This window comes from Palaemon carinicauda, chromosome 19, assembly GCF_036898095.1.
Source record: "Palaemon carinicauda isolate YSFRI2023 chromosome 19, ASM3689809v2, whole genome shotgun sequence".
NCBI classification, from domain to species: domain Eukaryota; kingdom Metazoa; phylum Arthropoda; class Malacostraca; order Decapoda; family Palaemonidae; genus Palaemon; species Palaemon carinicauda.
Window position 1 is genome coordinate 75,527,762 of NC_090743.1, and position 15,857 is coordinate 75,543,618.

The following is a 15,857-nucleotide window of genomic DNA, read 5'->3' on the forward strand; positions in this document are numbered from 1 at the left end:
AGTCTTTTCAAGATGGGGATGGCCAAATTCCATGTGTTGTCAAATAACATAAAAACGTTTTTCATCGAAGAAATTAAAGGCCTAGCAAAGGACTTTATCAATCCTAAACTCCTCCTCCTAAAATGCAATTACTTCTTTTTATTATCAGGTAAGAAGGTATTCCTTTTAACTAATTATATTTCCGGGTCGAAGAATTAAGCCAAAGTACAGTTGGACACAGGAATTCATGGTATACCTTGCTCTAAAAAAATGCACCCAGCCACCCCTATACAGCACGGAGAGTCCCTGTGCCTAACCCCAGTCCATCGCCTGTGCCAGCTCTCCCTACACTATGACAGGATGAACTTCTCCGGAGTGAGGTGTGCCAGGGACTACTGTGTCCAACTGTACAATCTGAGTGCCAAAGTCCTAAACAAAACATTCTTTATTTTTTTTTTTTATCTAGGTATCGTAAACTTGAGCTAAGATCATTTTAGAATTCAGAAGGAAGAATGTAGGTTTGCCAGTGAAAAGACTCTAGCCAAAGTGGCCACTCTGAAATCAAATTTGCCCATCAACAAAACTTGCTGGTAGATTAGTGATCCAGAATTGGAGGAAATAAAAGTATGCGATAACTTGATTTAGATCCGTAAATTTCTTCTTCAGGCGGTGGCAAAAGAAAAGATGAGCCTGAGATGTTTATGAGTGTGTGGGTGGGTGTGTCAAAAAGTTATGGATGTGGTGACCGGAGGCCAAATAAATAGGCCGATCATGACAGGGTTATCATCGTTCGACGTACCAACACTGAGGAAATCTTATGCTGCTGGTCGCAGGTCGATTGCTGGAACATGGCACGTGCTATATAGGTCACGCTATATGTGCTGTGACGGATAATCTTTTGTCAGCCCTAAGGAAGAGATGAGAAGTCATAGGTTCCAAAATCATGGACAACACGTAAAAACACGTTGAACCTTTATCCTCTGGGATCGCTATTTCCGACGGTTGAATACAACAACCACATGTGACCTTCAACTTAGAATAAATTTACAATTTACCTCTCGACGTCAGAAAGTAAAAGATTCTATTCGACTTGGCAAGAGGAACAGGATGGAGCAAACCTCATTCCCGTGTCTCGATTAGTGTAGGTGCAATCAGAAATGACTATGCGCCCAAATTTGAACCTTGACCTGACCTCAGAGGTCACCGATTGACGCAGGACCTTGCATACCAATCGCTTTGTCTCGTGACGTCATGACACGCTCGTTTTTATCCCAAACCTTTAGCTCTGTTAGGAGCCCAACGGGAGAGGGCCTCGTATCAAAGCCCCATTGCCGTCCGTGCTGGCAAAGAAGTTAAGGCAAGTAATATGTCTGCAAATCTATTAAAAAATGTATTTACGCCCCATGTACGGCTTCATGATGGTTGAAATGTGTAGTGTTGACACTTGCTTTATTGCAAATAAGGTAATGTGACATTGGAAGGTAAAAGAAATATTTATTTTATTTCTATTTGAATGACTGTATTGTAATCCCTTTTATTCACTTTTAAATGTGTTTGTCAGCTTCTAAAAGAATATTATTACTGTTGTTTAAAAGTAATAAAAAAAAAAAAATGAATGTATAAACAAAGAAATGAAGGGGAGGAATAGAGCAGTATCACAATATGGCAAAGATCACAGGTCATGCGAGATGGATGTGGCACTGATTCTGTTAAATCCTCAATTTTGGCTCCAAGGCAAATGCATCCAAGTAATTCCGGCCTCTAGAAAAGGTAAAAGAGAGAAGTTTCTTGATCCACTTTTACTTATGTCCTTTTCATCTACCATATTTTCCTAAACTGGCAAAGTAACAACAACAACAATAAAGAAATTGCTATAAAAAAGGCACTCGGAACGCTTGTGATATTGTTTCCTTTTTTATTTTATGTGCGCCATAATTTGCTCTCATTATTACCGAGCACTAGTAAGGTTATAAGAAAGAAAGGCTCGACTGGCTAGTATATAGTTAGTATATGAAAGATCTAATTCAAAGTTGTTACTGTTCATAAAATATTTTGTCTTGATTACCTGTTGCATCTCTTACAGATTCCTTGTTTCCTTTCTTCACTGGGCTATTGGAGCCCTTGGGCTTATGGCATCTTGCTTTTACAACTAGGTTTATAGCTTAGCTTTTAATAATGATAATCCTAATCATAATAAGTAGCTGCAACTCGGGATGGATATTGTTTATGAGATTGGCATTGTCCCTCGTTGATGTCGCTCACTATCACGTAGTTCACTGTATTGTTTCTACATTCAACAGCATATCTAAGAAGGCTACATGATAACTGTGCCTTTTCAATTATAGATATTACCATGGAATCTGGCAGGAACAGAGAAACTATGTTTCCCATCAATCCCTGAAATTTTCATTTGGATGCGTGAATTATTCTAGGAACAATTTACTCCACCGCCAAAAATAACTATTCAAACCAAAAATGTTTGTTGTGGCTTTTCTATGGTATATATCAACATGAAAATTGGTAGGGACAAAGTAAATATCCATCCCATAAATCCCTGAAAATTTTATTTAGATATGTGAAGTATTCTACAAGAAATTTACGGCGCCATTGAAAATCGGCCTCCCGTAGATATCGAAAAAGGGCTACTGTGACTTTTCTATGGCAAGTATCAATACGAAAATTGGTAAGGGCGTAGTTCACAAAAATGCATAAAACACTGTGAAAATCCTTTGGACATCTGTTAAACTCTAGGAGTAGTTCGTGGCTCCTAACGGATTCTCTCTTATTTCTCTTTCTCTTTGAAGTTCTTATAGTTTACAGATGAAATATCTAATTTAATGTTGCTGTTATTCTTAAAAGATTTTAATTTGTTTGTTTCTTACATATCTTATTAGCTTTTTTATTTCTTTGTTTCCTTTCCTCACAGTGTTATTTTTCCCTGTTGGAGCCCTTGGGCTTATAGCATCACACTTTTCCAATTAGGGTTATAGCTTAGATTGTAATAATAATAATAACAATAATAATAATAATAATAATAATAATAATAATAATAATAATAATAATAATAATGATAATAATAATAATAATAATAATAATAATAATAATAATAATAGTGTAATGTCAATGGTGTAAAAATCCCATTGGTAAAAATATGATAACATGGAAAGAGAAGATGCCATGTCCATGATTGCACTGTTATTTAAACCTGTTTTGTTATGAATGAACATCCTAATCAAATATTCATTTTATTTTTCATTTACAGCCGTTGTGATTCTATGGCCCCAGATAACAATTCACCAAAAGTCTCTAGGTCTTACTGAATATCAGACTGGCACCATAGAAGCAGTTATTTCTGCTTCATACATTATCACCCCAATCCTTGGTGGCTGCGTTGGGGATAAACTTGGTAACTACAAGGTAACATTAAGCAATGAAGTTTCCTGAGCCATTAGATAATGATTACCTTTAAAATTCATCAATTCCTGAATGGTCAAATATTATGTGAGGACAAGAAGACGAGCAGAGAGAGACTGACAATTTACGACGACGAGGATAAGGATAGGGAAGCGGGGAATATGGTATAAGGAAGAGTACCCCTGGATACAATCCAGTTTATAGCCCAAAGGCAGGTACTCGGGATGAGAAGGAATAAGGAAAAAAGGAGAAAGAGAAGTACAGGAGGAGAATAAAAGAGAGGGGCAGACCCTCGTGCGATGTTGAGCTAATTTAAGAGCCACCTGCAAGTGTAGGTGATTAAGAGTGAAAAGAAAAGGAAAGGACAAGTAGGGAGAGGAAGTGTTTTTTAGTTCACGCAGTCTAGCCCTATTGCAAGTAGACTGCCTGTCTGACACTATTAGATGGTAAAAAAAATAATTGCAAACTGGTAATGAAGTTTTTATTGAATATTGATTTGATTTATTAATTAAAGATATTTATTTATATTATTTTAATCAGTTGAGATATATCTCGGTCGGGGCGGATCACAATTGACTTTGGGATCTAGTCTCCTCCACCAGTTATTATCCCGAGTATGTTCGATAGAGAGAGTTGTTGTAACTGTGCATAGGTCGTCATCGTTAGTAGCTAATTTATCCAAAGTATTTTGGCTAAGTATGTGGAACCTGACATTTAGGGGCTCCAACTTGAATTTTATTGTAATATGGAGGCCCCTCTTTATAAGCTCGCCTCAAAGCTTTATTTTGCACTGCTTGCATTTTATTAATTGATGACTTGCTGAGAGCTCCAAATATTATTGTTGGGTATTCTAACGGTGGTCTTACTAAGGATTTATAAGGTCTAAGTTATGTTTTGGTTGATAGACCTTTAAACCATTTTAATCTATTGAGCGTCAACCTAGAAACATTTATTCTTTCTTTTACATAAGGAAGGATGCCAGACCGTTTAAAGTTACACCCAAGTATTAGTGCTTTACGTTTATATGGGATACGGACGTTATCTATTATAATTTCTGCAGGATTGTTGACTGTTTTTGATAGAAGCTAAAATTTATTAATATTTGTGGTTATTGTCCATTTCTTTTCATAGTTATTAATTTTTTTGTAATTCACGGACCGTGTTTCACTGTAGCATTAGTTTATGTTTGTTAGGATAGGTTATTACTTGGGTGTGATCATCTGCAAACATGATTTGTAGGCAACCCTCTATAGGGGGATTGGTGTCTTTAATGTAGAAGTTGTATAGTGAAGTGGAGAGAACACTGCCCTGAGGAACTCCTGAGAGCAATTGAAACCCTGGCCCTGTGAAATCTTTAATTTTAATCATGGCAACCCGGTTATCTAAAAAATTGCATAGAAACCTGGTTGCTAAATCTGGCAATTGGGCACCTAAGTTTGTGTTTTAAGCCTTCATACCATACTTTATCAAAGACCCGGCTGACAACTATTGAGATTAGGTTACAACCACAACCTAGACTTTTGTTTACTGCTATAAATTCATATAATCTGGCTAATGCCAGTTGGGTCCCTTTACCATGGGTAAACCCATATTGATTGCTATTTGCGAGCAAATTGTCATCCAGGAACTTCTCAAACCATGCTTTTATGATCTTTTCAAGTATTTTCCCAGGCGTCTCTAATAGGGATATTGGTCTATAATTAGAGACTGAAGTTAGATCTTTGCCCTTTTTCCTTACAAAAGGAAGTATTGCTCTTTTAAAAAATTCTGGCCAGTAACCTATACTTAAAGATTCATTGAAGATGTTGCAAACAAAGGCGATCATTGAATCAGATAGATTTTTAAGTATAACTTTATTGATTTTAGATTGGCCTGGAGCTTTGTATTCAAAACTTTTTATCACCTTGATAATATCTTGAAGTTGGATTGGTTTCAGAAAGGTGTCATCTTCATCAAGCCTCCCAAGATCTACTGTATCGTAGGTATTATACGATCAGAATGTTCACGGATTGTCTCCATGATATGTTGCTCGTGTTGTTGGTCATACCTACGATTCTCTTCTGGGTCTATTCTAAAGATATTAGACCAGAAATCTCTGAAAACCACCTCTTGATCTTGGGGAGGATGGATCTTCTCATTGTTATTAATGATATAGGCTATGGGATGAGAAGATGAACCTAAAAGATTTCTAATCATTCTCCAAAATATCCCTGGGTCTCTATATGATTCTTCACATTTGTTCAAAATAGTGTCCCAGGTTGAATTAATTAGCTCAATAGACTCAATTTTGATACGTTCTTGTATATTATGAATATATTCTAAAATTTGACGTGATGGACCTTGGACAATAATTAGATTTAGGGCTTGTTTATAACGGATCTGTAGCAATTTGAGATAATCAGTTTCTTTAGTGAAAGGTAAGATTCTATGGGTCTTAATGGGGATATGGCGTTCTGAGGCTTCTTTGATCATCCTATACCAAAATGTTATTTTGTCATCAATATAGGATTCATCTTTTAAGATATTTTCCAGTTCGTCATAATTAGAGAGAGAGTCATCGAGTGTGTCCTTAAAACGTTCCCAGTAGGCATTATTGATATCTAATGTTGTACTGGTTGGTACCAAAAGGGGTCTCACAGTAAGTTTTAATGTTAAAGGAAGGTGATCTGAAGTGGTTAGAGGGCCTTGGGGATTGAATAATTGAAAATATGGAGTCTATTAGAAAGAAGAATATCAGGCCTGCTAGAGGCTCTCCTGTTAAAATATATTATCAAAATCTGGTCCTAGAAATCTAATGATATTCCTATTCATCAGACCATTAATAAGAATACCAATTGGGTTTGTTCTATTATGGCCAAGGGCCGTATGGGTTGCATTAAGATCAGCCAGAAGATAGACTGGGATATTACGTCTCATCAATGAGATTACATCCTGTTGTGGGAATATTGGGTTTCTAGGGGGAAGGTAAGTAGTCGCCACTACCACCGGTCCCCTTACTGTTTGCAGTTCAACTCCTATAAGATCATTGTTGAAACCATCTATTAACTTGACTGTAATATCCCGTTTAACCACTATTGCTGTCCCAGCCTTTTGCTCTCTAGAGGTGTTACATTGGAAAACATTGTAGTTCCAGATTTTGATACGGGAGGAATTCGGAATACCTGTTGAGTTACAAAATATGAGGTGTGGGGAGAGAGAGGAGTAAATATTAGAAAGTTCCCTACTATGTAGGAAAGTCCACTTCAAAACATTATGTTGGATTACTGGGAGAGTGTCCATTAAGGTAACTGTCCTTTGCTTAAATAGAAAAAAAATCCAAATTTCAGCCTACTGAATTTATCGGCATTTATCCTTGTAATTCTAGGAACATACTTATCAAGTTCAATCGAGCCATCATTCATAAGATCAACTACAGTGCTATTCTCAAATTTCTCTGTGAAAATGTATTTGATGGTTTTGGAATCAAAAATCTTTTTCTTTATGGAATCATGAGATGCTGATTTGGGGGGGGGGGGTTGCAGAATTAATTGATGAATAGAGTCTCAAACCAATTTTTGTTTTATTTGACTGTTTAATGGGGAGAAGGGTTGGGAGGGCAGTGGCTCCTTGCAGTTCGGTGTCAGGGTCAAAAGCTAAGGTGGAGGGTTGTGGCTGCTTTTTAGCACAATTAGCTGGTTCAGATATATCAGAGTCAGAGTCACTAAGCACTCTTTTCCTGTTAAGATCTTCCGTCTCCATTTCATCATTTATTGTGGGTGCCTGTAGGGGGGTAGAGTCATTCTGGGTTCCGGACTTCAACAGTATGGATACTTTTTTAGCTAGATTAAGGGCCTCAGTGGGGATTTTAACTATTGAAAGACCGTTAGCTTTATAAAAAGCGTCGACCATAGACTGGAAAGTTCTAGGTTCGACAGCTTCACTCAGATTAGCCGCTGCGTTCATTTCAGTAAATTGCTGTAATGATACGGTGTTCTGGTTTGAGAGTGCGGAGGTGGTTGTTGCCTTAGGGGCTAGGGCCTGAGCAAAGGACACGTTTGGTACTGTCATAGATTGTTGACTTCGAATTGTCTTGGTCTGATCTTTTACCATGGTCTTTCCGATAGGATATCTAGCAGCCATTGTCTAGCAGCAAATTGTCATCCAGGAACTCCTCAAACCTTGCTTTTATGATCTTTTCAAGTATTTTCCCAGGCGTCTATAATAGGGATATTGGTCTATAATTAGAGACTGAAGTTAGATATTTGCCCTTTTTCCCTACAAAAGGAAGTATTGCTCTTTTAAAAAATTCTGGCCAGTAACCTATACTTAAAGATTCATTGAAGATGTTGCAAACAAAGGCGATCATTGAATCAGATAGATTTTTAAGTGTAACTTTATTGATTTTAGATTGGCCTGGAGCTTTGTATTTAAAACTTTTTATCACCTTGATAATATCTTGAAGTTGAATTGGTTTCAGAAAGGTGTCATCTTCATCAAGCCTCCCAAGATCTACTGTATCGTAGGTATTATACGATCTGCATGTTCACGGATTGTCTCCATGATATGTTGCTCGTGTTGTTGGTCATACCTACGATTCTCTTCTGGGTCTATTCTAAAGATATTAGACCAGAAATCTCTGAAAACCACCTCTTGATCTTGGGGAGGATGGATCTTCTCATTGTTATTAATGATGTAGGCTATGGGATGAGAAGATGAACCAAAAGATTCCTAATCATTCTCTAAAATTTCCCTGGGTCTTTATATGAGTCTTCACATTTGTTCAAAATAGTGTCCCAGGTTGAATTAGTTAGTTCAATAGACTCAATTTTGATACGTTCTTGTATATTGTGAATATATCCTAAAATTTGACGTGATGGACCTTGGATAATAATTAGATTTAGGGCTTGTTTATAACGGATCTGTAGCAATTTGAGATAATCAGTTTCTTTAGTGAAAGGTAAGATTCTATGGGTCTTAATGGGGATATGGCGTTCTGAGGCTTCTTTGATCATCCTATACCAAAATGTTATTTTGTCATCAATATAGGATTCATCTTTTAAGATATTTTCCAGTTCGTCATAATTAGAGAGAGAGAGTCATCGAGTGTGTCCTTAAAACGTTCCCAGTAGGCATTATTGATATCTAATGTTGGACTGGTTGGTACCAAAATGGGTCTCACAGTAAGTTTTAATGTTAAAGGAAGGTGATCTGAAGTGGTTAGAGGGCCTTGGGGATTGAATAATTGAAAATATGGAGTCTATTAGAAAGAAGAATATCAGGCCTGCTAGAGGCTCTCCTGTTAAAATATATTATCAAAATCTGGTCCTAGAAATCTAATGATATTCCTATTCATCAGACCATTAATAAGAATACCAATTGGGTTTGTTCTATTATGGCCAAGGGCCGTATGGGTTGCATTAAGATCAGCCAGAAGATAGACTGGGATATTACGTCTCATCAATGAGATTACATCCTGTTGTGGGAATATTGGGTTTCTAGGGGGAAGGTAAGTAGTCGCCACTACCACCGGTCCCCTTACTGTTTGCAGTTCAACTCCTATAAGATCATTGTTGAAACCATCTATTAACTTGACTGTAATATCCCGTTTAACCACTATTGCTGTCCCAGCCTTTTGCTCTCTAGAGGTGTTACATTGGAAAACATTGTAGTTCCAGATTTTGATACGGGAGGAATTCGGAATACCTGTTGAGTTACAAAATATGAGGTGTGGGGAGAGAGAGGAGTAAATATTAGAAAGTTCCCTACTATGTAGGAAAGTCCACTTCAAAACATTATGTTGGATTACTGGGAGAGTGTCCATTAAGGTAACTGTCCTTTGCTTAAATAGAAAAAAATCCAATTTCAGCTTCCTGAATTTATCGGCATTTATCCTTGTAATTCTAGGGACTTACCTATCAAGTTCAATCGAGCCATCATTCATAAGATCAACTAAAGTGCTATTCTCAAATTTCTCTGTGAAAATGTATTTGATGGTTTTGGAATCAGAAATCTTTTTCTTTATGGAATCATGAGATGCTGATTTGGGGGGGGGGGGGGGGGTGGCGTTGCAGAATTAATTGATGAATAGAGTCTCAAACCAATTTTTGTTTTATTTGACTGTTTAATGGGGAGAAGGGTTGGGAGGGCAGTGGCTCCTTGCAGTTCGGTGTCAGGGTCAAAAGCTAAGGTGGAGGGTTGTGGCTGCTTTTTAGCACAATTAGCTGGTTCAGATATATCAGAGTCAGAGTCACTAAGCACTCTTTTCCTGTTAAGATCTTCCGTCTCCATTTCATCATTTATTGTGGGTGCCTGTAGGGGGGTAGAGTCATTCTGGGTTCCGGACTTCAACAGTATGGATACTTTTTTAGCTAGATTAAGGGCCTCAGTGGGGATTTTAACTATTGAAAGACCGTTAGCTTTATAAAAAGCGTCGACCATAGACTGGAAAGTTCTAGGTTCGACAGCTTCACTCAGATTAGCCGCTGCGTTCATTACAGTAAATTGCTGTAATGATACGGTGTTCTGGTTTGAGAGTGCGGAGGTGGTTGTTGCCTTAGGGGCTAGGGCATGAGCAAAGGACACGTTTGGTACTGTCATAGATTGTTGACTTCGAATTGTCTTGGTCTGATCTTTTACCTTGGTCTTTCTGATAGGACATCTTGCAGCCATTGTTGGGTGATCCCCGCTGCATGTTATGCATTAATGGTTGTTGCCATTAGTGCACTCTGTCCAATAATGGTCTTCAGAGGCGCAGACTGAATAAATCTTTTAAGTGGAAGGCTTAGGGCAATCTTTTTTAACGTGGTCATATTTGTAACATCTCATGCACTGGGACAGTGAGATGTGGATGTCCTGTCGCAAAAATTTAGGGGGCAATGACTGTCCAGTGATGAGAAGTCCCTTAGTTAGGTAATCTCTCACCATCTGTACTGTTTCCAGCTTGATCTTGAAGGTTGTTTTGGTGGTGGGCAGTTTGATTACAGCTGAAACTTCAATATTATTGCGGAGTTCGATGTCATGCTTAAGGTCGTCAACAGATTAACCATAGATAATACTGTCTGCCTGGGTAACCACTAAGGTCCTCAACGCATTCAGATAAGCGGGGTCCAGTAGTTCGAAGTTCTTTCTAAAGAAATCTTCCTTAACTTTAGGGTGGATTATTTTTTCTACTGTAGTTTCATCTGCAATTGCATAGAAACAGTTATTAGCCTTTTCAAGCTTATGGATGAAACAGGAGCTATCCTGGAGGATATCCCATATCTCTAGTTGTCGGGACTCGCTATCAGTTCCCTGACTAGTATCTTTGATCTTCACTTTCCCCATTGTATTGAAGAAGAGAGAGATCTAGACATTTAAATAGTTATATTTAATTTTACGAATTACTATTGGGAAAGTCTACGGAGATTGCACTTTCTATTTGTAAATCTTAAGCGGGGGGGGGGGGAAACCCTACGGGATTTCCCGTACCTTTTGAGCTAATAAAAATGTTTAACTTTTTTTCTTAAAAACTGTAAGAAGAATTTCGAAACGGTGGTTGGGTGGAGAAAATGTGACTTTTTAATAAAACTTAAAAAAAATTAACAGGATTTTAATTATTAACGTCGCTAGAACCAAAAAACCTTTTTGAGAATCATAAGGGGAATAAAGGTGTTAATATCACTCTATGTAGGATAGTGATATATTTCTAAGTCCTATCCTATGTAGGCACTACTGAAGGAGTAGGAGCCTAGGCGTTGCAGCACTCCCAGCGCCCCCAGAGAGTTTTAAGACCATAACGGCAACTCCGGGGGAAAAGGGCTACTGATAGTGCTAGTACAAGAAGTTCGAGGAAGCGAGAGACAGAGTAGTACGTGAGAGTAAGGGGTTGGGTGGGGCAGGGAGGGGAAGGATAAGGATGAAGGGTTAGGTTGCTTGGACGGCCGTAAGGGAGCTATCACTCGAGCGCTGCTGCTGGAGGCGAAGGTTGGATCCGAGTTTGTTCTTAGCTGCTATGATGGCTGCCAGGAGAGAGCTGGGAAGAGGTCCGATGAGGATGACGTCCAGAAGCCGAATGGATATGACAATTTACCGAATGATGATGATGATGATGATGATGATATAGATTGCCACGCCTATAGCATGACACGGGCTCTTGTCGTTGGACAGCCAGTAAGAGAATTGGATCTGTAAGGAGGAGAACTCCAGAGGAGTAAAAAATTGTATTATTAAAAGGAGAGGTTGGGTTTTGAAAGAGTAAGAGGATTAGTTGAGATGAAAGAGTCAGGAACAGGAAAAAGGATGCAGGATGAGGGATAAGAGGATGATGAAGGAGGGATGAAAAGGGATTTGACATGACATGGAAAGGGGCGGAAAGTAACCCGAAAAAGGGGACTCCTTTTTAGGTCCACGCAAGAAAGGTTTCAGTTTGAGAAAAAGAATTGATAGTAGCAAGTCCCAGTAAGTAGGAGAGACTGGGAGAGGAGAGAAGGATTTTCAGTAGGAGAGAATAGGAGTAGGTTTAAGCAAAGAGGCTTATCCCTGCTCTGTGGTTGGATTTGGAAAGAGCACACATGATGAGGTTAAAATGATAGGAGATAGGAAAAACAAGAGCTGTTCCCTTATGAGGAATACAGCCAAGTAATAACTATTCTCCATTTAGGAATTGAGGAATAGGGATAGAGGTTATGTATGTTGCAAGCAGGGAAGGCTTATCCCTGCTCTGTAGCTGGAAACTGGAATTGTTGCAGGAGTTGCAGGAAGGTTGAGGTCGAAGATAATGAAAGGACTTTGGTAAGGATCTGGAAGGCGATAGGTATGAGGTCTTGCAAGGTGAGAGACTAAATTTCTTGAGCCAAGGTTTGGGAAGGGAATGAGGATGAGGGTAACTGCAGGTCCTTATGAGGAGCAGTTGCAGGTCGGTGCTGATCCTTATGAGGAACAGTTGCAGGCCGGTGCTGGTCCTTATTAGGAGCAGTTGTAGGTGCAGACGCAGGAGCAGTAGCTGGCTGACGCGGTCTTCTCTGGCGAGGAGTTCTCTGGTCTTTCGGTGGTTGGATTGGAGCTGGTTTCTTTTGGTTTGGAGAGGATGTTGTAACGGGCTGAGAGAAGGCTGTGAACTCAAAGGCAGTGTGAAAGCAACTGAGTTAGTTTATTGTAGAACACTCTGAGCCGAGAGAATTTTGTGAACTCAAAGGCAGTGTGAAAGCAACTGAGTTAGTTTATTGTAGAGCAATCTCCTTTATATACAAAATCTCAAAGCAACAAGAATTTTCATGTTGAGAAATCGACAATGTTACAGGGAAAAAAGCAGACATGATTTTTCAGGTTCTTTTTAGTGCGAGGGAAGAGCGAAGATACAAGCACAAAATGAACTATGTACGATCGTGTTACACACGGTTGGTACATGGTTCCCCCCCTAAAAATGACATACTGTACATGTTAAATAGGGCACCCTGATCTAGAGAGGCGAACTGTAGGCGGGTCATCTGGCAGAAGATAAGCAGGTTTTAGACGATCATTGGAGACCCAGTCTTCTTTGCCACGAATATTTAGTAGGAATGCTTTCGGACTGCGGCGGATCACAAGGAAAGGGCCCGTGTAAGGGGGCGTTAGCGGTGGCTTGCTAGTGTCATTGCGCAGGAAGACGTGCGTTGCAGAGTGCAAGTCTGTTGGTATGTGATGCTTCGCTGGGGGCTTGTAAGTCTGGCGGCATGGAGTAAATTTTCCCACGACGTGACGTATGCGCTAGATATCGTCGGAGGATGTTGTAGAAGGAAAAAATTTGGCAGGGACAACCAACAGGTCGACATACACCATTTCAGCTGCCGAGACGTCGAGGGCATCTTTAGGAGTGGTCCTTAGTCCCAAGAGAACCCAGGGAAGCTGAGTAAACCAGTTGGAATCCTTGCAGCGGGACATCAAAGCTGCTTTGAGGGTGCGATGAAAACGTTCAACCATTCCATTGGCAGCGGGGTTGTAGGCCGTTGTCTGATGTAGGTTGATGCCCAGGAGATTTGCTAATGATGTCCAAAACTGAGATGTGAAAGTGGTTCCCCTGTCGGAAATGATATGCTCAGGGATACCAAATCTTGCAATCCATCCAGAGAGTAAGGCAGATATACATGAGGCGGACGTTGCAGTTTCCATGGGAATGGCTTCAGGCCAACGAGTTGAGCGGTCGATGACTGTAAGCAGGTAACGATGTCCTTGTGATGTGGGTAGGGGGCCTACAACGTCGACGTGAATGTGGGCAAAATGACGCTGAGGTTGAGGAAAGGTGCCCACTCCGGAATCCGTGTGTCGATGTACTTTGGAAGTTTGGCAAGAAGTACAGGCGCAGACCTAATCCTTAGCATCCTTAGAAATGCAGTGCCAATGAACTTTGCCTTCAGCAGCTATGCAGTAGAACGGCACGAGGGATGTAAAAGTCCGTGAATGAAATCAAACACCTGCCGTCGCATGGGAGCAAGAATCCAAGGTCGCGGTCTACCAGTACTGACGTCACAGAGGAGGATGGTGTTGGAGTCTTCGAGGGGAAAGTCTTCCCAATGGAGGGACGTGCAGGATGTCCTACATGCTTGATACTCTAGATCCTGTCGTTGGGCTTCAGCCAGGGCGTTGTAATCCAATCCCAATTGAACGGCAGCCAACGTATTTCTTGACAGGGCATCGGCAACCGGATTCATTTTCCCAGGGACGTATTGAAGGGTGCAATTGTATTCAGCCACGGCGGAGAGATGTCGGCGTTGCCGGGCGGACCAGGCATCAGACTGTCGAGTAAAGGCGTGCACCAGTGGCATGTGGTCTGTGCGAATGACGAAGGGTGTACCTTCTAAGAAATGGCGAAAGTGACAGACAGCCAAGTGCACCGCCAGCAATTCTCGATCGAAGGTAGAATAACCCGATTCTGCCTTGGACAGTTTTCTGCTGAAGAAGGCCAATGGGCGGAGCGAGCCGGTTCGAGTACTGCACCAATAGCGACGTCGCTGGCAACAGTGGAGAGAAGGAGAGGGGCATGTGGGATAGGAAAAGTGATAGCCGCAGCAGTTGATAGGGCCTTCTTTGCATTGCAGAAGGCTGCTTCTTGAAGGGGACTCCACTTCAGGTCCTTTGGCATACCCTTGAAGGAGACGTAGACGGGAGCAAAAGTGGTGGCATTGGCTGGCAGAAAATGGTGATAATAGTTAATCATGCCCAAGAATTCCTGCAGAGCTTTGACGGTCGAGGGCGTGGGGAAGTTCTGAACGGCTGCTACCTTCTCAGGGAGGGGATGGACTCCTTCATGAGTGATGCGGTGCCCTAAGAACAACACTTCGTTAGCGCCGAAGGTACACTGGTCGTACCGGACTACAAGACCGTTTTGTTACAGGCGGTCGAGCACGATGCGCAGGTGACGGAGGTGTTCTTCTTTTGAGGAAGAGAACACAAGTATGTTGTCCACATAACATACACAGAAAGGGAGGTCCCCTTAGATGCCATCCATGAGACGTTGAAACGTGGCCCCAGCATTACGAAGGCCAAAACAGGAGTAATTGAATGTGTATGTACAGTGATGGCAGTCTTGGGGATGTCTTCTGGGTTCATAGGCACCTGATAATACCCCCTCAGGAGGTCGAGTGTAGAGAAAACCTTTGCTTTGTGCAGGTAGGCGGTCGCGTCGGCAATGTTTGGGAGGGGGTAGTGATCCGGTTCTATTTGCATGTTCAGGCGCCTGTAATCCCCGCACGGACGGAGGGAGCCGTCTCTCTTCAGAACGATGTGTAAGGGTGACGACCATGGCCTGGAGGCCTTTTGGCAAAGGCCCATTTCCTCCATTTCGGCGAACGTCTGTTTGGCGGCTGCCAATCGTTCCGGTGCCAGACGTCTTGATATGGTGATAAATACCGTGCTTGGCAGGAATCGTGGGCGTTTGGCGAAGTTCTGAACGGAAAACTTCCGGGTACGACGTGAGGAGGTGTGCGTAGGCATCCATGGGTGCGCTAATATGGAGAGCGAGGTTAGAGGTGGCTGGTTGAAAAGGTGTCAACAAGTACGAGTCTGCGTTGACCAATCGTCAGTGGGCGACCTCGACCAGAAGGTGGAAATGAGAGAGGAAATCCGCACCGAGTATTGGCAATGTGACGTCAGCAACGAGAAACTTCCAATTGAATTTACCATTTCCGTACGATAATGTGAGGTCCTCATAACCGTAGGTGGGTATCGCAGATCCGTTGGTAGCTACCAAGCGGACGTCGGCAGATGTAGACAGACTACGTCGTGTCTTGAAGAGTTTCCTTGGCAAAAGAGAACGACAAGCACCCATGTCTACCAAAAATCGCACACCCGTTCCTGCACATTTCTTTGCAGTTGCCCCAATTCTGAAGTGGTAGTAGCAAAACTGCAGAGGATGGGAGGTAGTAAGTGGCTGTAGAAGTCGTTTGTTGGGGTGCGAGGGATTGGTGGGTGGTGGGCGGCTTTGTCGCTGCTTCGGCACGTCACGGTGTTGGCATGTATGTCCTACGGCATTC

General features: G+C 41.3%; 1 protein-coding gene across 2 annotated transcripts in view; it reads left to right on the forward strand.

Annotated features, from left to right (window-relative positions):
• Nucleotides 1-15,857, forward strand: part of LOC137658681 (major facilitator superfamily domain-containing protein 6-like) — a 32,065-nt gene that overhangs the window by 2,386 nt on the left and 13,822 nt on the right. For both annotated transcript variants that reach the window (XM_068393657.1, XM_068393656.1), the window contains exons 2-3: nt 1-148; nt 3,242-3,396. The exon at nt 1-148 is cut by the window's left edge and continues 49 nt beyond it. In XM_068393657.1, coding sequence (XP_068249758.1) covers nt 13-148; nt 3,242-3,396 — 291 coding nt within the window. In that variant the 5' untranslated portion in view covers nt 1-12. The remainder of the gene's footprint in view (nt 149-3,241; nt 3,397-15,857) is intronic.